Source organism: Mesoplodon bidens, assembly GCF_964165515.1.
Source record: "Mesoplodon bidens genome assembly, chromosome: 10".
Lineage (NCBI taxonomy): Eukaryota > Metazoa > Chordata > Mammalia > Artiodactyla > Ziphiidae > Mesoplodon > Mesoplodon bidens.
In genome coordinates, this window is record NC_138172.1 from 57,410,107 (window position 1) to 57,431,804 (window position 21,698).

Below are 21,698 nucleotides of genomic sequence, written 5' to 3' on the forward strand. Positions count from 1 at the left end.
CGGGCTCCCTCAGTACACTGGCCTGGCCTCGCTCACTGCACATAAGACATTGGCTTATTGCCAATCCCTCCTGAGGTAAGGGAAACCAATTTCCTTGACTTTGTTCCTCTGAAAGCATTTAATAAATATTTGTTGAGTAAATAGATAGAAGAATGAATGAACAAGTGAATGAATGAATTTTGAGATCTTGATATGATAGCCAAGATTGCCTAAGAAGAATGCTTTAATGCAAGAGGAATTGGGGATTAAGGTGGAAAGCAGGTCCATGAATGGGGAAAGATACAAGCAGTTCCCACTATCATCTCAGCAAACAGTGTAACCCAAAGTTATCTTAAGGAAAGATTTTACTTTCTGAATGCCACCAAAATTTGAGAAATCAAATTAGACCTGTCTTGCTATTGAAGAATCCCTGGCATGTTAAATGTTTCTAAAGGATTAGAGGATTTTAATTATTGTTGGTTGGCTCAACTGTGGCTGGGAAATCTGTGTCATTAGAGGAAAAATGAATTAGTTAGGTCTCTTGACCTGTTCTTGTTTTGAGCCTGTTCTGTGGTTTATTTCCTATTAATCAGATTTAGTATCTATACAAGTTTGAGCTGACACAGAACCTTGAGTGCTCTCAAAAGTCTACAGAATATTGAGTCATTTGTACTGCATACCCTCATAGCATCTGTTGTTGGAAGGGTAGCCACAAAATCTCTGGAATTTCTCTCATGTTGCCCTCATGTTACTAAAAAACCAAGAATGTTTTCTGTCAAGTCCACCACAGTTTCCTTATATTGCCATGAAGAAGTATTGAAGCAAATTCAGTCAAATCCAACTTCTAAAAAAGTTTTAAGATTATTGATTTTATGACCATTAGTGGGTCATTCTGCAATTCTGAGATTTGAATAGCAGTTGCATTGAGGAAAAGATGAGGATAGTAATCAGGAGAAAGTCACAGCAGGGTGAGTTCCTAACGCTGGTGGTTAGTCTCTTTTGGTGAGACAATAGGCTGGGTGAGAGAATATGGAGGTAACAAATCTTTACCACCTTAGGAAAGACTTAGAAATAAAGACTTTCCAATGTTGGGTTAATCAGAAGTTTTGGATTGATATGTCCATATAAAAGCACCAAAGATGAAAGATAATAGAGATTATTTTAGTATGTGTTTTCATATGGGTATATTGGGATATAATTTAGTCCTTTGAGAAATTTTTTAATATAGGAAGTAGAATCTGATGTGTTCTGGACACATTATTTTTATTCTGGGGGATTTCCAAAAGTGTGTTCTCTGAAGCAGCATTGAGAGTAGGTGGGAGTGTCTGTGTTTACAGAGACTAATTCAGCAATCTATGGTACTACACATCTGATTTTCTGATCAGTCTGCCCACCCTCCTAAGTGTAATGAAGGCATTGGAGCCTTTTAGATTCTTGAATCATGCCACAAACGGTGGCAGGCCATATACATTTGTTCTCTTTATCTATGAGTTTGTTATCATTTTGTTTTGTTTGTTTTGATTTTTAGATTCCATATATAAGTACAATCCTATGGTATTTGTCTTTGTCTGACTTACTTTACTAAGCATAATGCCCTCTAAGGCTGAGTAATATTCCACTGTGTGTGTGTGTGTGTGTGTGTGTGTGTGTGTGTGTATATATATATATATAATCACACCGTCTTTATCCATTCATCTCTTGATGGGCACTTAGGTTGCTTTTGTATCTTGGCTATTGTAAACAATGCTTCAGTGAACGTAAGAGTGCATATATCTTTTTGAGTTATTGTTTTTGTTTTCTTTGGGTAATACTCAGAAGTGAAATTGCTGGACTGTATCATAGTTCTATTCTTAATTTTTTGAGGAACCTCCATACTGTTTCCATAGTGGCAGTACTAATTTACAATCCTATCAATAGTACCCAAGGGTTCCCTTTTCTCTACATCCAACATTTGTTATTTGTGGTCTTTCTGATAATAGCCATTCTGACAGGTATGAGGTGATATCTTACTGTGTTTTTGGTTAGCATTTCACTGATGATTAGTGATGTTGAGAATTTTTTCATTTGTCTGTTGGCCAGCTGTACGTCTTCTTTGGAAAAATGTCTATTCAGGTTCTCTGCCCATTTTCTAATCAGTTTTATTTTTTTATGTTGAGTTGTATGGCTATTTATATATTTATATGTCATTTTCAAATATCTTCTCCCATTCAGTGTGCAGCCTTTTCATTTTCTTGGTATCTCCTATAGCTGTGCAAAAGATTTTTAGTTTGATGTAGTTCAATTTGTTTATTTTTGCTTTTTTATTTCCCATGTTTGAGGAGACATATAAAAAAAAATCCTAAGACCAATGTCAATGCCAAACAATGCCTGTTTTCTCTGAGGAATTTTATGGTTTCGTTTAAGTCTTTAATCTATCTTGAATTTATTTTTTTGCATGGTGTGAGAAAGTAGTCCAGTTTGATTCTTTTGCATGTAGCTGTTCAGCTTTCCCAACACCATTTATTGAAGAGGCTGTCTTTGCCCCATTTTATAATCTTGCCTTTGTCATAGATTAATTCACCACATAAGCATGAGTTTATTTCTGGGCTCTCTGTTCTGTTTCATTCACTTACATGTTTATTTTTGTGTCAGTACCATATCGTTTTGATAGCTGTAGTTTTGTAGGATAGTTTGAAATCAGGGAGCATGATACCTCCAGCTTTGTTCTTTTTTTCTCAAGATGCTTTGGCTATTCAGGGTCTAATTTCCATAGAAATTTAGAATTATTTGTTCTAGTTCTGTGAAAAATGGCTTTGGTGTTTTGACAGGGATTGGATTGAATCTGTAGATTTCCTTGGGTAATATGGTCATTTTAGCAATATTAATTCTTCCAATACATGAGCACGGTGTATCTTTCCATTTGTTTGTGTCATCTTCAATTTTCTTCATCAGTGTATTATAGTTTTCTGAGTACAAGTCTTTTAGGTCTTTGGTTAGGTGTATTCCTATGTATTTTATTCTTTTTTGATGCAACTGTGAATGGAATTGTTTTCTTAATTTCTGTTTCTGATAGTTTGTTGTTAATGTAAAGCATGCAATGGATTTCTGTGTATTAATTTTGTATTCTGCAACTTTACTCAATTCATTTATTAGTTCTAATAGTTTTGGTAGCATCTTTAGGATTTTGTATGTATAGTATCATGTCATCTTCAAACAGTGAGTTTTACTTCTTCCTTTCTAATTTGGATTCTTTTTATTTCTTTGTCTTGTCTGATTGCTATAGCTAGGAGTTCCAATGCTATGTTGAATAAAAATGGCAAGAGTGGGCATCCTTGTCTTGTTCCTGATCTTAGAGGAAATTCTTTCAACTTTTCATCATTGAGTAAATGATGAAAGTAAATAAAGGTCATATATGGTCTTTATTATGTTGAGTTATGTTCCCTCTGTACCCACTTTGTTGAGAGTTTTTATCATAAGTGGATGTTGAATTTTGTCAAAAGCTTTTTCTGTGTCTATTAAGATGATCATATGATTTTTATTTTTCAGTTTGCTAATGTGGTGTATGACGTTTTTTGATTTGTGGATGTTGAACCATCCTTGCATCCCTGGGATAAATCCCACTTGATCATGGTGTATGATCCTTTTAATGTATTGTTCAGTTTGCTAATATTTTGTTGAAAAATTTTGCATCTATATTTATCAGTGATACTGACCTGTAAATTGTGTGTGTGTGTGTGATGTATTTGTCTGATTTTGGTATCAGGTTGATTCTGGCCTTATAGAATGAGTTCAGAAGTACTTTTTTCCTCTTTAATTTTTTGGAATAATTTGGAAAGAATAAGTGTTAATTCTTCTTTAAATATTTTATACAATTCACCTGTAAAGATGTCTGGTCCTGGAATTTAGTTTGTTCAAAGTTTTTTTTTATTATTATTACTGATTCAATTTCCTTACTGGTTCAATTTCCTTACCCGTTCATATTTTCTATTTCTTCCTAGTTTAGTCTTGGGAGATTGTATGTTTCTAGAAATTTATCTATTTCTTTTAGGTTACCCATATTATTGACATGTAATTGTTCATTGTTATCTCTTTTGGTTCTTTTATTTCTGTGGTGTCAGGTGTAACTTCTCTTTCATTTCTGATTTTATTTATTTGGGCCCTCTCCCTTTTTTCTTGATGAGTCTGTCTAAAGTTTTATCGATTTTGTTTATCTTTTCAAAGAACCAACTCTTTATTTCATTGATTTTTTTTTTTTGGATTGTGTATTTAGTCTCTATTTCACTTATTTCCACTCTGATCTGTAATAGTTTTTTCATTCTACTAACTTTGTGTTTTGCTTGTTGTTTTTGTTTTTTTTCCTAGTTCTTTTAGGTTTAAGATTAGATTTTCTTTTAGGGTTTTTCTTGTTTTCTGAGACAGACTTGTATTGCTTTTAGAACTGCTTTTGCTGTATCTCATAAATTTTGGATTGTTGATTCCATTTTCATTTGTCTCAAGGTGTTTTTTTTTCTCTTTGATTTTTTTCACTGACCCATTAGTTGTTTAGTAGCATATTGCTTGGACTCCACGTGTTTGTGTTTTTTACAGTTTTTTTTTCTTTTTTAGTAGTTGATGTCTAGTCTCATACCATTGTGGTCAGAAAAGGTAAGTTATGTGATTTCAATCTTCTTAAATTTATTGAGACTTGGTTTGTGGGCTAGCACGTGATCTATCCTGGAGAATATTCCATGTGCACTTGAAAAGAATGTGTATTCTGCTTTTTTTGGTTGGAATATTTTGTATATATCTATTAATATTCAGATGAATACATCTAACCTATACCAGATTGCTGGTATAATGTGTCATTAAGACCTTACTGATTTTATGTATGGATGATCTGTCCACTGATGTAAGTGGGGTGTTAAAGTCCCCCACTATTATTCTGTTACTGTCAATTTCTACCTTTATGTCTGCTGATATATGCTTTATATATTTAGGTGCTCCTATGTTGGGTATGTATATACATATGTATACACAAGTATATATTCTTTTGTTGAATTGATCCTATTCCCATTATGTAATGTCCTTCTTTGTCTCTTGTTACAAATCTTTGTTTTAAAGTCTATTTTGTCTAATATCAATATCTCTTCCTCTGCTTTTTTTTTTTCATTTCCATTTGCATGGAATATCTTTTTCTATCCCCTCGCTTTTAGTCTGTGTGTGTCTTTAGGTCTGAAGTGAGTCTTTTGTAGGCAGCATATACATGAGTCTTGTTTTTGTTTCCATTCAGCCATTCTATGTTTTTTGATTGGAGCATTCATTACATTTACATTTGAAGCAATTATGGACAGGTATGTTCTTACTGTCATTTTGTTAACTATTTTCTGGATTTTAGGAAATTCCATTTTAGTCTTCATTACACTTTCACTTGTTGAATTAGAAATAATATTGTAAATACCAGCTGTACTTCATTTGGAGGAAGGTCAGAGGGAAGTTTTGGGAGTAGGGATTAGAAACCTGCATGATATACAGAGGCAGATGTGCTAGTGGAACAGGGATTTTCTTTTCTTTTTTTTATTAGTTTCTGCTTTATAACAAAGGGAATCAGTTATACATATACATCTGTTCCCATATCCCTTCCCTCTTGCGTCTCCCTCCCCCCCACCCTCCCTATCACACCCCTCCAGGCGGTCACAAAGCACCGAGCTGATCTCCCTGTGCTATGCGGCTGCTGCCCACTATCTATCTACCTTACGTTTGGTAGTATATATATGTCCATGCCTCTCTCTCGCTTTGTCACAGCTTACCCTTCCCCCTCCCCATATCCTCAAGTCCATTCTCTAGTAGGTCTGTGTCTTTATTCCTGTTTTACCCCTAGGATCTTCGTGACTTTTTTTTCTTAAATTCCATATATATGTGTTAGCATACGGTATTTGTCTCTCTCTTTCTAACTTACTTCACTCTGTATGACAGACTCTAGGTCTATCCACCTCATTAAAAATAGCTCAATTTCATTTCTTTTTATGGCTGAGTAATATTCCATTGTATATATGTGCCACATCTTCTTTATCCATTCATCCGATGATGGACACTTAGGTTGTTTCCATCTCCAGGCTATTGTGAATAGGGCTGCAATGAACATTTTGGTACATGTTTCTTTTTGAATTATGGTTTTCTCAGGGTATATGCCTAGTAGCGGGATTCTTGGTTCATATGGTAGTTCGATTTGTAGTTTTTTGAGGAACCTCCATACTGTTCTCCATACTGGCTGTACCAATTCACATTCCCACCAGCAGTGCAAGAGTGTTCCCTTTTCTCCACACCCTCTCCAGCATTGGTTTCTAGATTTTTTGATGATGGCCATTCTGACAGGTGTGAAATGATATCTCATTGTTGTTTTGATTTGCATTTCTCTAATGATTAATGATGTTGAGCATTCTTTCATGTGTTTGTTGGCAGTCTGTATATCTTCTTTGGAGAAATATCTATTTGGGTCTTCTGACCATTTTTGGATTGGGTTGTTTGTTTTTTTGCTATTAAGCTGCATGAGCTGCTTATAAATTTTGGAGATTAATCCTTTGTCCATTACTTCATTTACAAATATTTTCTCCCCTTCTGAGGGTTGTCTTTTTTTCTTGTTTATAGTTTCCTTTGCTGTGCAAAAGCTTTGAAGTTTCATTAGGTCCCATTTGTTTATCTTTGTTTTTATATCCATTTCTCTAGGAGGTGGGTCCGAAAGGATCCTGCTGTGATTTATGTCATAGAGTGTTCTGCCTATGTTTTCCTCTAGAGTTTGATAGTGTCTGGCCTTACATTTAGGTCTTTAATCCATTTTGAGCTTATTTTTGTGTATGGTGTTAGGGAGTGATCTAATCTCATACTTTTACATGTCCCTGTCCAGTTTTCCCAGCATCACTTATTGAAGAGGCTGTCCTTTCTCCACTGTATATTCCTGCCTCCTTTATCAAAGAAAAGGTGACCATATGTGCGTGGGTTTATCTCTGGGCTTTCTATCCTGTTCCATTGATCCATCTTTCCGTTTTTGTTCCAGTACCACACTGTCTTGATTACTGTAGCTTTGTAGTATAGTCTGAAGTCAGGGAGCCTGATTCCTCCAGCTCCGTTTTTCGTTCTCAAGATTGTTTTGGCTATTCGGGGTGTTTTGTTTTTCCAAACAAGTTTTGAAATTTTTTGTTCTAGTTCTGTGAAAAATGCCAGTGGTAGTTTGATAGGGATTGCATTGAATCTGTAGATTGTTTTGGGTAGTAATTTTCACAATATTGATTTTTTCCAATCCAGGAACATGGTATATCTCTCCATCTATTTATATTATCTTTAATTTCTTTCATCAGTGTCATAATTTTCTGCATACAGGTCCTTTGTCTCCTTAGGTAGGTTTATTCCTAGATATTTTATTCTTTTTGTTGCAATGGTAAATAGGAGTGTTTTCTTGATTTCACTTTCAGATTTTTCATCATTAGTGTACAGGAATGCCAGAGATTTCTGTGCATTAATTTTGTATCCTGCTACTTTACCAAATTCATTGATTAGCTCTAGTAGTTTTCTGGTAACATCTTTAGGATTCTCTATGTATAGTGTCATGTCATCTGCAAACAGTGACAGCTTTACTTTTTCTTTTCTGATTTGGATTCCTTTTATTTCCTTTTCTTCTCTGATTGCTGTGGCTAAAACTTCCGAAACTATGTGAATAAGAGTGGTAAGAGTGGGCAGCCTTGTCTTGTTCCTGATCTTAGTGGAAATGGTTTCAGTTTTTCACCATTGAGGATGATGTTGACTGTGGGTTAGTCATATATGACCTTTATTATGTTGAGGAAGGTTCCTTCTATGCCTACTTTCTGCAGGGTTTTTATCATAAATGGTTGTTGAATTTTGTCAAAAGCTTTCTCTGCATGTATTGAGATGATCATATGGTTTCTCTCCTTCAATTTGTTAATATGGTGTATGACATTGATTGATTTGCATATATTGAAGAATCCTTGCATTCCTGGAATAAACCCCACTTGATCATGGTGTATGATCCTTCTAATGTGCTGTTGGATTCTGTTTGCTAGTATTTTTGCATCTATGTTCATCAGTCATATTGGCCTGTAGTTTTCTTTCTTTGTGACATCCTTGCCTGGTTTTGCTATCAAGGTGATGGTGGCCTCGTAGAATGAGTTTGGGAGTGTTCCTCCCTCTGCTATATTTTGGAAGAGTTTGAGAAGGATAGGTGTTAGCTCTTCTCTAAATGTTTGATAGAATTCGCCTGCGAAGCCATCTGGTCCTGGGCTTTTGTTTGTTGGAAGATTTTTAATTACAGTTTCAATTTCAGTACTTGTGATTGGTCTATTCATATTTTCTATTTCTTCCTGATTCAGTCTTGGCAGGTTGTGCATTTCTAAGAATTTGTCCATTTCTTCCAGGTTGTCCAGTTTATTGGCATAGAGTTGCGTGTAGTAATCTCTGTTGATCTATTATATTTCTGCAGTGTCAGTTGTTACTTCTCCTTTTTCATTTCTAATTCTATTGATTTGAGTCTTCTCCCTTTTTTTCATGATGAGTCTTGCTAATGGTTTATCAATGTTGTTTATCTTCTCAAAGAACCAGCTTTTAGTTTTATTGATCTTTGCTATCGTTTCCTTCATTTCTTTTTCATTTATTTCTGATCTGATCTTTATGATTCTTTCCTTCTGCTAACTTTGGGGGTTTTTGTTCTTCTTTCTCTAATTGCTTTAGGTGCAGGGTCAAGTTGTTTACTCGAAATATTTCCTGTTTCTTAAGGTGGGATTGTATTGCTATAAACTTCCCTCTTAGAACTGCTTTTGCTGCATCCCATAGGTTTTGCGTTGTCGTGTCTCCATTGTCATTTGTTTCTAGGTATTTTTAAATATCCTCTTTGATTTCTTCAGTGATCACTTCGTTATTAAGTAGTGTATTGTTTAGCCTCCATGTGCTTGTATTTTTTACAGATCTTTTCCTGTAATTGATGTCTAGTCTCATAGCATTGTGGTCGGAAAAGATACTTGATACAATTTCGATTTTCTTAAATTTACCAAGGCCTGATTTGTGACCTAAGATATGATCTATCCTGGAGAATGTTGCATGCACACTTGAGAAAAATGTGTATTCTGTTTTTTGGGCGGTGGAATGTTCTATAAATATCAATTAAGTCCATTGTGTTGAATGTAGCATTTAAAACTTGTGTTTCCTTATTTATTTTCATTTTGGATGATATGTCCTTTGGTGAAAGTGGGGCGTTAAAGTCCCCTACTATGAGTGTGTTACTGTCGATTTCCCATTTCATGGCTGTTAGTATTTGCCTTATGTCTTGAGGTGCTCCTATGTTGGGTGCATAAATATTTACAATTGTTATATATTCTTCCTGGATCGAACCCTTGATCATCATGTAGTGTCCTTCTTTGTCTCTTCTAATAGTCTTTATTTTAAAGTCTATTTTTTCTGATATGAGAATTGCTATTCCAGCTTTCTTTTGATTTCCATTTGCATGGAATATCTTTTTCCATCCCCTTACTTTCAATCTGTATGTGTCTCTAGGTCTGAAGTGGGTCTCTTGTAGACAGCATATATATGGGTCTTGTTTTTGTATCCATTCAGCCAATCTGTGTCTTTTGGTGGGAGTATTTAGTCCTTTTACATTTAAGGTAATTATCGATATGTATGTTCCTATTCCCATTTTCTTAATTGTTTTGGGTTCGTTATTGTAGGTCTTTTCCTTCTGTTGTGTTTCTTGCCTAGAGAAGTTCCTTTAGCATTTGTTGTAAAGCTGGCTTGGTGGTGCTGAACTCTCTCAGCTTTTGCTTGTCTGTAAACGTTTTAATTTCTCCGTCAAATCTGAATGAGATCCTTGCTGGGTAGAGTAATCTTGGTTGCAGGTTTGTCTCCTTCATCACTTTAAATATGTCCTGCCACTCCCTTCTGGCTTGTAGAGTTTCTGCTGAGAGATCAGCTGTCATCCTGATGGGGATTCCATTGTGTGTTATTTGTTGTTTTTCCCTTGCTGCTTTTAATATGATTTCTTTGTGTTTAATTTTTGACAGTTTGATTAATATGTGTCTTGGTGTATTTCTCTTGGATTTATTCTGTATGGGACTCTCTGTGCCTCCTGGACTTGATTAACTATTTCCTTTCCCATATTAGGGAAGTTTTCAACTATAATCTCTTCAAATATTTTCTCAGTCCCTTTCTTTTTCTTCTTCTTCTGGAACCCCTATAATTCGAATGTTGGTGAGTTTAATGTTGTCCCAGAGGTCTCTGAGACTGTCCTCTGTTCTTTTCATTATTTTTTCTTTATTCTGCTCTGCAGTAGTTATTTCCACTATTTTATCTTCCACATCACTTTACCGTTCTTCTGTCTCAGTTATTCTGCTATTGATCCCATCTAGAGTATTTTTCATTTCATTTATTGTGTTTCTAATCGTTGCTTGATTCATCTTTAATTCTTCTTGGTCCTTCTTAACTGTTTCTTTCATTTTGTCTATTCCATTTCCAAGATTTTGGATCATCTTTACTATCATTATTCTGAATTCTTTTTCAGGTAGACCGCCTCTTTCCTCTTCATTTGTTAGGTCTGGTGGGTTTTTATCTTGCTCCTTCTCCTGCTGTGTCTTTTTCTCTCTTCTCATTTTGCTTATCTTACTGTGTTTGGGGTCTCCTTTGTGCAGGCTGCAGGTTCGTAGTTCCCGTTGTTTTTGGTGTCTGTCCCCAGTCGCTAAAGTTGGTTCAGTTTGTTTGTTGTGTAGGCTTCCTGGCGGAAGGGACTAGTGCCTATGTTCTGGTGGATGAGGCTGGATCTTGTCTTTCTGGTGGGTATATCCACGTCTGGTAGTGTGTTTTGGGGTGTCTGTGGCCTTATTATGTTTTGAGGCAGACTCCCTGCTAATGGGTGGGGTTGTGTTCCTGTCTTGCTAGGTGCTTGGCATAGGGTGTCCAGCACTGTAGCTTGCTGGTTGCTGATTGAAGCTGGGTGCTGGTGTTGAGATGGAGATCTCTGGGTGATTGTCACCGTTTGATATTATGTGGGGCTGGGAGTTCTCTTGTGGACCTGTGACCTGAAGTTGGCTCTCCCACCTCCGAGGCACAGCACTGACTCCTGGCTGCAGTACCAAGAGCCTTTCATCCACCCGGCTCAGAATAAAAGGGAGAAAAAGTAGAAAGAAAGAATTAGTAGAAGTAGAAAGAAAGTAAGAAAGAAAGAGAGAAGGAAAGAAGGGAAGGAGGGAGGGAGGGAGGGAGGAATTAGGGAAGGTAGGAAAAAGAGAAAGAGAGAAGATAAAGTAAAATAGAATAAAGTATGATAAAATATAATAGTGTTATTAAAATAAAAAATAATTATTAAAAAAATTTTTAATTAAAAAAAACAAACAAAAAAAGCAACAAAATGGATGGATAGAACCCTGGGACAAATGGTGGAAGCAAAGCTATACAGAAAAAGTCTCACACAGAACCATACACATAAACATTCACAAAAAGAGGAAAAGGGGAAAAATTCGTAAATCTTGCTCTCCAAGTCCACCTCCTCAATTTGGGATAATTCGTTGTAAAAAGAGGAGAAGGGGGAAAAATCATAAATCTTGTTCTCAAAGTCCACCTCCTCAATTTTGGATGATTCATTGTCTATTCATGTATTCCACATATGCAGGGTACATCAAGTCGATTGTGGAGCTTTAATCCGCTGCTTCTGAGACTGCTGGGAGAGATTTCCCTTTCTCTTCTTTATTCTCACAGCTCCCGGGTCTCAACTTTGGCTTTTGCCCTGCCTCTGCGTGTAAGTCGCTGGAGGGCGTCTTTTCTTCACTCAGACAGGACAGGGTTAAAGGAGCAGCTGCTTCGGGGACTCTGGCTCACTCAAGCCAGTGGGAGGGAGGGGCACGGAGTGCGGGGTGAGCCTGCGGCGGCAGAGGCCGGCGTGACGTTGCACCAGCCCGAGGCGCGCCGTGCGCTCTCCCGTGGAAGCTGTCCCTGGATCCCGGGACCCCGGCTGTGGCGGGCTGCATAGGCTCCCAGAAGTGGCGTGTGGATAGTGACCTGTGCTTGCACACAGGCCTCTTGGCGGCGGCAACAGCAGCCCCAGCGTCCCACGCCCGTCTCTGGGGTCCGCACTTTTAGCCGCGGCTCGCGCCCATCTCTGGAGCTCCTTTAAGCAGCGCTCTTACTCCCCTCTCCTCGTGCACCAGGAAACAAAGAGGGAAGAAAAAGTCTCTTGCCTCTTCGGCAGGTCCAGACTTTTTCCCGGGCTCCCTCCTGGCCAGCCGTGGTGCACCTACCCCTTCAGGCTGTGTTCACACCGCCAACCCCAGTCCTCTCCCTGCGCTCCAACCAAAACCCGAAACCCGAGCCTCAGCTCCCAGCCCCGCCCGCCCCGGTGGCCGAGCAGACAAGCCTTTGTGGCTGGTGAGTGCCGGTCGGCACCGATCCTCTGTGCGGCAATCTCTCTGCTTTGCCCTCCACTCCTCTGTTGCTGTGCTCTCCTCCACTACTCCGAAGCTTTCCCCCTCCGCCACCCGCAGTCTCCGCCCATGAAGGGGCTTCCTAGTGTGTGGAAACCTTTCCTCCTTCACGGCTCCCTCCCACTGGTGCTGGTCCCGTCCCTATCCTTTTGTCTCTGTTTATTCTTTTTTCTTTTGCCCTACCCAGGTACGTGGGGAGTTTCTTGCCTTTTGGGGTGTCTGAGGTCTTCTGCCAGCGTTCAGTGGGTGTTCTGTAGGAGTTGTTCCACGTGTAGATGAATTTCTGGTGTATCTGTGGGGAGGAAGGTGATCTCCGCGTCTTATTCTTCCGCCATCTTCCTGCAGCCCCTGGGACAGGGATTTTCTGTGGAAAACTTTCTGAGCATCTTTCTGGGAAACACTTCTCATCCCCTGTGCAGCCTTACACTGACAGGATGTTACTGATAATTCCATTGCTATGGAAGTTGAAGGTTACCTCTGCATTTACTGAGGCAGAAGGAAAGGGCAGAATGGTGGATGCAGTGGCGTTGCAAGGTGGACATCTTTCTTCTGGCTTCTTGTATAGTTATGCTCAAGCAGAATCTTCTGTCATTGCCAAGTATTATGGGGATCTTAACTTATCACTTCCTAAAATTGTCAGAGTCACTCCTTGTTTTTATTTTGCTCAGGGAAGACATTTTATATTGACACAAATTTTAGCTATGCTTTGAAGGTTAGGAGAAACTGCCCATAACTACATCTCTTGATTATTTACTATTGGATAAAAGTTATACATCCTTTATCTCATCCAATACTCTCAAGCACATTTCCATCTTTACAGATAATGAAGAGGTTTAGAGAGGTTAGGAAACTTGCTTAAATCACCCAAGTAATTGGTTGACAGAGCCAGGGATGAACCATGTCTGCTTCTAGAGTTCACTTTTAACCGAGTCTCTTTATAGTATTCCCTTACGGAAGCCATTTCAGGCAAAGAAAAAGGCAGGCTTAAGGGCACCCAGGTGCTCATAATCAAGTGTGGTACAAGGGTGAGGCCAATACTTTGTTGGAGTGGACATTTTAGATTGGCTGATAATGAGAGAGGTCAGTCATCTGAGCATGGCCTGCAGAGTCCTTTATCCCTGATTCTTTACCCTCTGGCAAGCCTGGCTTTTTCTCAGTTCCTCAATGGACCATGCTTCCTTGATCACGGGACCTTTGTATATGTAGTTTCCTCAGCCTTGAAGTCCCTTCTCCACTTTCTTTTCTTACCTAGTTAACTCCTGCCCTCCTTCATATATTCACTCAACCACCATTTTATCACAGAAGCTTTTCCTGATCAGCTGTGTCCCCTACATTACCCTCTCATAATATCATATATCTATCTGTTCTTTAATGATTTTATCCTAACTGTAATTTTACATTTATATGTGTGATTCTTGGTTTAATGTGTATCTTTGCCACTGGTCCTAAGGGTTGTGTCAATATGGTTGGTTTCTGATGTGGTTACCATCTTATCTTTAGTACCTAGCCCGTTACCTGGAACATAATATATACTTAGTGGATATTTGTTGGATAAATGAGTGAATCAGTGAGTACATGTACCATCTTGAAGGCCAGATAGGGCAGCTGGAAACTTTATAAAGAATAGTAATCAGGAGACCTTCTGGTACTTAATGGGGACCTACTGTGATGAAGACAGGGGTTGGTAGATTTTTCCACTGTTAAATACTTTGTAGAATGGATTATAAGGAAAAGCTTCCTGATGAGGTACACCTGGTTTATTGCAGGAGTAGAGAGGGCCTGGGCTCCTGGCATATTTAAATTGTGATCACAGAAACAATTGGAAATTCAGATGTAAGACCTGGTGAGTGAGTAAGTATAGGAGCAAGAGAGACGTGTCAGAGATTTCAAGCCTAAGAAGTGGGGAAGGTGTGATGTCATCTGCAGTTTGGGATATACCAGATGCGGTGTGAAGAGGCAGGTGCTTCATAGGGCTGGGGGTGAATCCCCAGACAAAGACTGGGGCTTTCTGGCTTGGCTGTGAACTTGGGAGTTGCTGACAGGCATGTGATGGCTGAAAGCTAGTTTGGAGAGGAATGGGAACACCTTATATCTGTGCAGTATTTCCAAGTGCTTCTCATCTATTGTCATAGTTTTGTTTGAGCAACCCCTGCAGAAAGTAAGTTTATAGACCTTTTTTTTTTTTTTTTTTTTTTTGTGGTACATGGGCCTGTCACTGCTGTGGCCTCTCCCGTTGCAGAGCACAGGCTCCAGACGCACAGGCCCAGCGGCCATGGCTCATGGGCCCAGCCACTCCACGGCATGTGGGATCTTCCCGGACCGGGGCACGAACCTGTGCCCCCTGCATCGGCAGGTGGACTCTCAACCACTGTGCCACCAGGAAAGCCCCTAGACCATTTTTTTGAGAACACAGAGTAGTGAGTGATGTGACCAATGTCTCACAGATAGTAAACAACAGCAAGAATCTAGGGTCTCAACCACACATCTTTTCCATCTGAAAGTTGACACTTCAGCCTGTAGCATAAAGATGCTACAGTCTTTAATATTTTGGGTATCATTTGTTCTACCAAAGAAGAGGGTTTTTACCCTTTTTAATATGTGCTATATATAAAATGTTTTCTGTTGTCATTTTTATATTTCTATTTTAGCACATGAATGCTGTTATGACCACACTTTCTGAAATAAAACCTTTTCCTCCACTCCAAATATGGTCACAGATGTGGAAAGAGTAATAAAAACATTAATGCTGCTACCAGAATTTTCTAAATAGCCAAACAATATTATATTTTTTGCTCTTTAAGAGTACTTCTTGACCATCGGTGATTTTGCAGTCAGCTGTCCAAGTTTCTGCCATTATCTCAATTAACTGGAGTGAGTAGAGTCATTGTGAGTGCCACTCCTTGTTTTTTGCCTTTCAAAATCAGTGGCATTTTTATAGAAACAGGATAATTTCTATGTAGCATTAGAACTAAAAGTCAAAGTATTATTTTAGATAGTAAGTTGGTCAAAATTTATGTATGCCAAAATTATAGTGAGCTCCCAAAAATATTGAAATATTGCTATTTCTACCAGTTTTCTCCATTGCACTATAGAGAAATGGAAAGGTTATAACAAGCCATCTAGCTTTTGCATAGTTCTTAAAAACACCTTGTAGAGTTTAGCCCTCTCATTTGTCAGTAGTACTACTGTATCGAGAGGACACATAGATAAATATACTCAGACATATGCATATGTGTCTATATATGTATCAAAAGATACATTTCCATCTGTGTACAGTGATAAACCACACAAAATCTTTGCTCTCATGAATCTTGCATTCTGGTTAGGAATTACAGACCCTAATATGTAAGTGAATATTAAGTAAGTAAAAACAAAGAAAGTAATTTCAGATTGAAAGATAGTAAGAATTAAATAAATATAATAGGAGAGTATTGAGGAAAGGGATGAGTTTTTGATAGTATGGTCAAGAAAGACCTTTCTGAAAATCCAGATCATGTATGGCCTTTTATGCCTGGTAGGAGTTTGGTCTTTATTCTTAGTATCTATCAGAAGCCTTTAAAGAATTTTAGCCTTTAGGTAGTGATATCTGCTTTAGGTCTTTCAAAGATCATTGTGACTCAGGTATGGAGAATTATGTTTTGGAGGGTAGTGATGGCTGTGGGAAGTCTGCTTAGAAAGTATAGTTCAGTAGCCTGGATGAGAGTTCGTGGTGTCCTGGACTAGGTGATAGTGGTTGTATTAATTATCCATTATTGTGTAACCAATTACCACAAAGCTTAGTGGCTTAAGACAACAAACATTTATTTTCTCACCATTTCAAGGGACAGGAATCCAGCAGCAGCTTAGCTGGATGATTCTGGCTCAGGGTCTCTCATGAGGCTTCAGTCAAGCTGTCAGCCAGGGCTGCATCATCTGAAGCCTTGACTTGGCCTGGGAGTCCAATTCCAAGAAGGCTCACTCACAGAATGGGCAGTTAGTTCTGGCTTTTGGATGGAACTTGGCCTCTCATTCACCTGGACCCCTCTTCTCTATGTGGCCTCTTCAGCAGAATATCCTGGACTAGGCAAATATTTCTTAACTATAACATCAAGGGTCTTCCCTGGTGGTCCAGTGGTTAAGTCTCTGTGCTCCCAATGCAGGTGGCCCAGGTTCGATCCCTTGTCAGGGAACTAAGATCCCACATACTGCAACTAAGCCTGCATGCTCTAGAGCCCACACACCACAACTAGAAAGCCCACATGCTGCAACTAGGGAGGCCCACGTGCCTCAAAGAAGACCCAGCACAGCCAGAATAAAATAAATAAATGAAAATAAACTATAACATAAAAACCATAATATATTTATATAAATTAATTCATTGAACTTCATTAATGTTTAAAACTTCTGTTCTATGAAAGATATTACTAAGAGGATGAAAAAACTAGTTGAAGACAAGGAGAAAATATTTGTAGATCATCTATCTGACAAAGAATTAGTATCAATAATACAAATAATAAGAAAGCTCAGTAATAAGAAAACAAACAACCCCATGAAAAAATGGGCCAAATTTTGAACAAGCACTTCACTAAAGAAGATAAACAGATGGCAAATAATTACATAAAAAATGTTCAGCACCATTAGTCATTAGGGAAATGCAAATGAAAGCTATACTGAGCTACCACTACTTGCAAGTTAAAATGGCTAATTAAAAAACCCCTGATAACTTCAAATGCTGGTGAGGAGGCAGAAGCAGCTAGAACTCTTATACATTTCTGGTGAGAACACGATCGACAATATTTTGGCTTGGTAGTTTTTTATGAAATTAAACATACACTTATCATAGGATCCAGTAATCCCGCTCCAAGGAATCTATCAAAGAGAAATAAAAAATTATCTTCACACAAAAATTTGTATGCAATTATTGTACTTACTTGGACCTGTAGTACAATCTTGAATAGGAATGGTGAGAGTGGACATCCTTGCCTTTTTTTTTTTTGTATCCTTGAGTTTATACTACCTTGTCTTAATTACTATAGCCTTGTAATAATTCTTAATATACTAGAGAAAACTGTCCTCTTTTATATTAAAATCCATGGCTCCTCTTGGCAGTTTCTATTTCTATATGAATTTTATACTCAATTTGTGAAGTTCTGCCCAAAATATGAAGACATATGATTGGAATTACATAAATTAGTTTAGAAAGAATGAAATCTATATAATATTGAAAATCCCAGTCCATGAATTTGGACTTTCTCCATTAACTTTAATCTTCTTTAATGACTCTATAACAAAATTTTATAATTTTCCCTGCATAGGTCTTTCATGTCCTTTGTCATATTATTCCTAGATATTTGTTCCTATGATGGTATTGTAATTAGTATGTTTTCTTTCTTTCTTTCTTTTTTTGAAAGGAAAGAGAAAGTAATGTTTTTCTGATTTATTTTTTAATTTCAGTTATCAGGGCACATTAAAAATGTTCTTATATGACAACCTCTTCAAAATATCTATCAATACATTAACAAGATGGCTATATCTTTTATTTCTTTTTTATTTTCTTCTTTGCTTTAATTGAGATATAATTGACCTACAACATTATATTAGTTTCAGGTGTGTAACATAATGATTCGATATTTGTTATATACTGTGAAATGATCACCATAAGTCAAGATAACATCCAGCCTTGTTTTTTTGATCTTAAGGGAAAGACATTCAATCTTTTAACATTAACTAGAAAGTTAGCTGTAGGTTTTTCATAAATGCCCTTTATCAGGTTAAGGAAATGCCTGTCTATTTTCCACTTTGCTGAAAGGAATAGATATTGAATTTTCTCAAATTCTTCTTATACAACTATTGAGATGATCATATGATTTCCTTCTCTAATGGTCTGATCTGGTGAACTATATTGATTAATTTTTAAATGTTGTATCAGCATTGTATTTTTGGCATAAGCCCCACTTGGTTATTATGTGTTATCCTTTTTAATATATCCCTAGAATTGTATTTACTTATTTTTTGTATCTATTCTCATGGGGAATACTGTTCTGTGCTTTTCTTTTCTTGTAATATCTTTGTCTGGACTTGTTCAGGGTAATGTTGACTTCATAAAATGAGTTGGGAAGTGTTCTCTCCTCTTCTATTTTCTGGTAGAGTTTATGCATAACTGATATTTATCCCTTAAGTGTTTGGTTGAATTTGTAAATAAAATGGTTTGGGCCTGATTTTTCTTTGTTGGCAGTATTGTATTCTGTTTTGATAATAATTTGGGGCTTTAGAATTGAGCAACCTCAAATTCATGTCTAACTCTGTTCATTTCTCCCTGAGAAACCCTGAGCCAGGCACTCATTCTCTTTGAGCCTCAGTTTCCTCATCTATAAAATGGGTGGTTGTGAAGATTAAATAGCAATATACATCAGTTGATTATCACTGTGCTATACTACATTTGCATATGTTAACTTATTCAGATTTTAATATTATAGTACTACTATCTATATTATTACAATCCCTATTTTACAGATAAGAAAACTATTGCAAAGAGAGGTTAAATAACTTGCCCAGGGTTACTCAGGTAGCACATAATGGAGCCAGGATTTGAACTGAGCCTGTTTGGTTCCAGAGTCCTTGCCTTTAAGCACTAACAGGCACTAACTATAATAATTCCTATTGCACTGTGAGTATTAAAATAGAAAATATATGTAAGCAGCTAAGTCTGTGCTAGTTCAAGGTTGTTGTTTTGTAAATGGATATTGTTATTAATAACATGAATTAATATTACTTTGAAGTCAAGGTACTTCAGAATATTTTCAACCTGCCAAAGACACTTTAGTATAGATAATCAAATACTTTTAATTAAAATTCATTACAGTGAAATTCCATACATATTTAGTACACTTAAGAAAGTGATATTGTGAACATCAAACTTTATTAGGAATAGCAACTTGAATTTTTGCCCTGGTTCAACAGTGTCTTTTTGTTTAATTCTAGTAATTAAACCTCTTGAAATGTTTGTAAATCCATACAATGATAATAGGAATAATATCTGTTTCTACCACTTTGATCTAAGTTATTGAGTGGCTTAAAAAAGAGAAGTATGTGAAGGTGCTTTGAAAAATATAGCTAGTGCTAATATTAAATATAAATATTTAGTGTTCTAGTTTAAAAATTAGAATCCATTGTATTAACATAATTATATTATTATATACGTATTTTGAGATGATTGTGAACATTGTTATTTACTATGACTTCGTACAAATAGATACCATCAATTTCAGGTTTTCAGACCTTCATGGTGATTATTTAGGCTTACCATATTTGTTTACTTTTTTAGCCAGATGAGGTGATAACTGCCATATGCCAAAACATTAGATTCATTTTATGTATTTGAAAATTATAAAGGGTAATCTAAAAAAGTAGAATCACAAGTTCAATAAGTACTTTGTCCTATCTTCCAGTCAGAAAGACTTATTTTAATATATTTTAATGAAACCTCATTATGTCAATATATATAGCATAATGACCTAATGTATGTACACCATTAGTGAAGGCTGGGAGTGGTTCAGAAGATTGGCACATGGGGCATTTTTACAGGGAAAACAAGAAAAGCTTTCTCTTCTGAATTGTAATAGCTTTTTGCTTTGTTTTGTTTTGTTTTGTTTTTGCAGAATGTTAAAAGCTAAGGAACAATGCTAATTCTGGGAAAATATAATCAAATTGTTTTGTTTCTTGAATTGTAGCTGACTTTGGCCTGGCAAAGCAAAAACAAGAAAGCAGTAAACTTACATCTGTTGTAGGAACAATTCTGTATTCCTGGTAAGGACAATTATTTTATGGCTCTCTAACACCTTTTTTTAACTGGTTTGGTCTTTCATTTCTTTTCTTGGCTTGCGAAGGAAAGATATTTACATATTTAATAAGTTTTCCTCAATTACCCAAGTAATACACATGTATAGAATCGTACCATTATGTGTTTAAAATAACAAACTATCTTTCCTTTAAGGTAACTCTGCCCCTCAATTACTTGTAATTGAAGTGATCTTTAGCACACAGTAGGTGTACAGAGTTGTTGAATGAATCTGTGAATGAATTAGTAGACTTGCTACGCAATATGACACTTGGAACATTTTATTGCATCTATTGTATATATGATTCTTTTACTCTCTTTCCATCTATAGACATTCAAGGTCAAGGAAAGGGTTTTAATGTCCTAATACCTGTCCCAGCATCTGGCAAATAATAGGTGCTGAATAAATTTTATTATGTGAATGAATAAATGATGATATATATACTTACACATATATTTACAAAGTTGGTGCTTCTTGGGTTAATGAGCATTATTTTGATGAATTGAGACTTTTTTAGCATGCTTTTTAGGGTTCCTTTGCAATCCATTAATTATCATGAAGTGAGAATCTTCTTTTGCTGATCACATATAATTTGTCTGAATCTGTCGAAATTAGCCAACAGATATGGTAGTCCGTAGATGCAGCAGACTTCAGGGAAATATTCTGAAATTTCATTCGTCGAGTCAAGCAATCAAGACACTTCTATCTTCTTTCTTTAATCTAGTCTATTGTGCAGCAGAGTCCTGGGGGTAGGATTCAGAATGAATCTTTTCCAAGGAGGGTGGAAGTTGTAAATAACAGCCCTAGTTTACAAAGTCCTTTCATATAAGAATGTGCAAAATAGTGTTTTTAAGGAGTGAATTTTCGTTTATTTTGCTAGAAATTTCTTACATCTTTGTTTTTGAAACTAGCTTCATGGGAAGATGCAGAGATTGGTGGCCAGGCTAATATTGTACCTTGAAAACTGATAGTTTATCTATGCACTTAATCTCTTAATAATAAGGATATGACTCACCCATTACTTGTTGCTGGAATAATAGTTTTCATTTGTTCTACTTTATATTCTTTTCCAAAAATAATAAAAGCTTAATCATAAAAGTGTTAAATAATCATATATTCCTGAACAGATTTGATTGTCAATCAAAATTACAGAACAAATAAAATACAAACTAAAAATAAGCACATTTATTCCCAAGACTGTGAATTCAGTTTAGAATCGCTATTATGATAATTCTGTGTGTGTGTTGAGGTGGGGGGCAGGAAATCTATAGAGTATGTAAGAAGAAATCTAAAACATGACAACTATTTTGTTTTATTAGCCCAAAGATGGACTCATATTTTCTTTTAATTTTTAAATTAACTACAGAGTTAGGAAAGCTGAACCTCCTAATACAGTTAAGATATTATTTCACTTAAGAATATCACAAATGTATGACCATTCATCTTTCTATCAAGCTCTTTGTTCTTTTAAATTGCT

At 36.7% G+C, this 21,698-nt stretch overlaps 1 protein-coding gene across 1 annotated transcript in view; it reads left to right on the forward strand.

Annotated features, from left to right (window-relative positions):
* NEK10 (NIMA related kinase 10) overlaps nucleotides 1-21,698 on the forward strand; it is a gene marked incomplete at its 3' end in the record, with an annotated part of 225,272 nt that overhangs the window by 89,626 nt on the left and 113,948 nt on the right. The window contains 1 exon segment of the mRNA XM_081247364.1: nucleotides 20,114-20,189. Coding sequence (XP_081103490.1) covers nucleotides 20,114-20,189 — 76 coding nt within the window.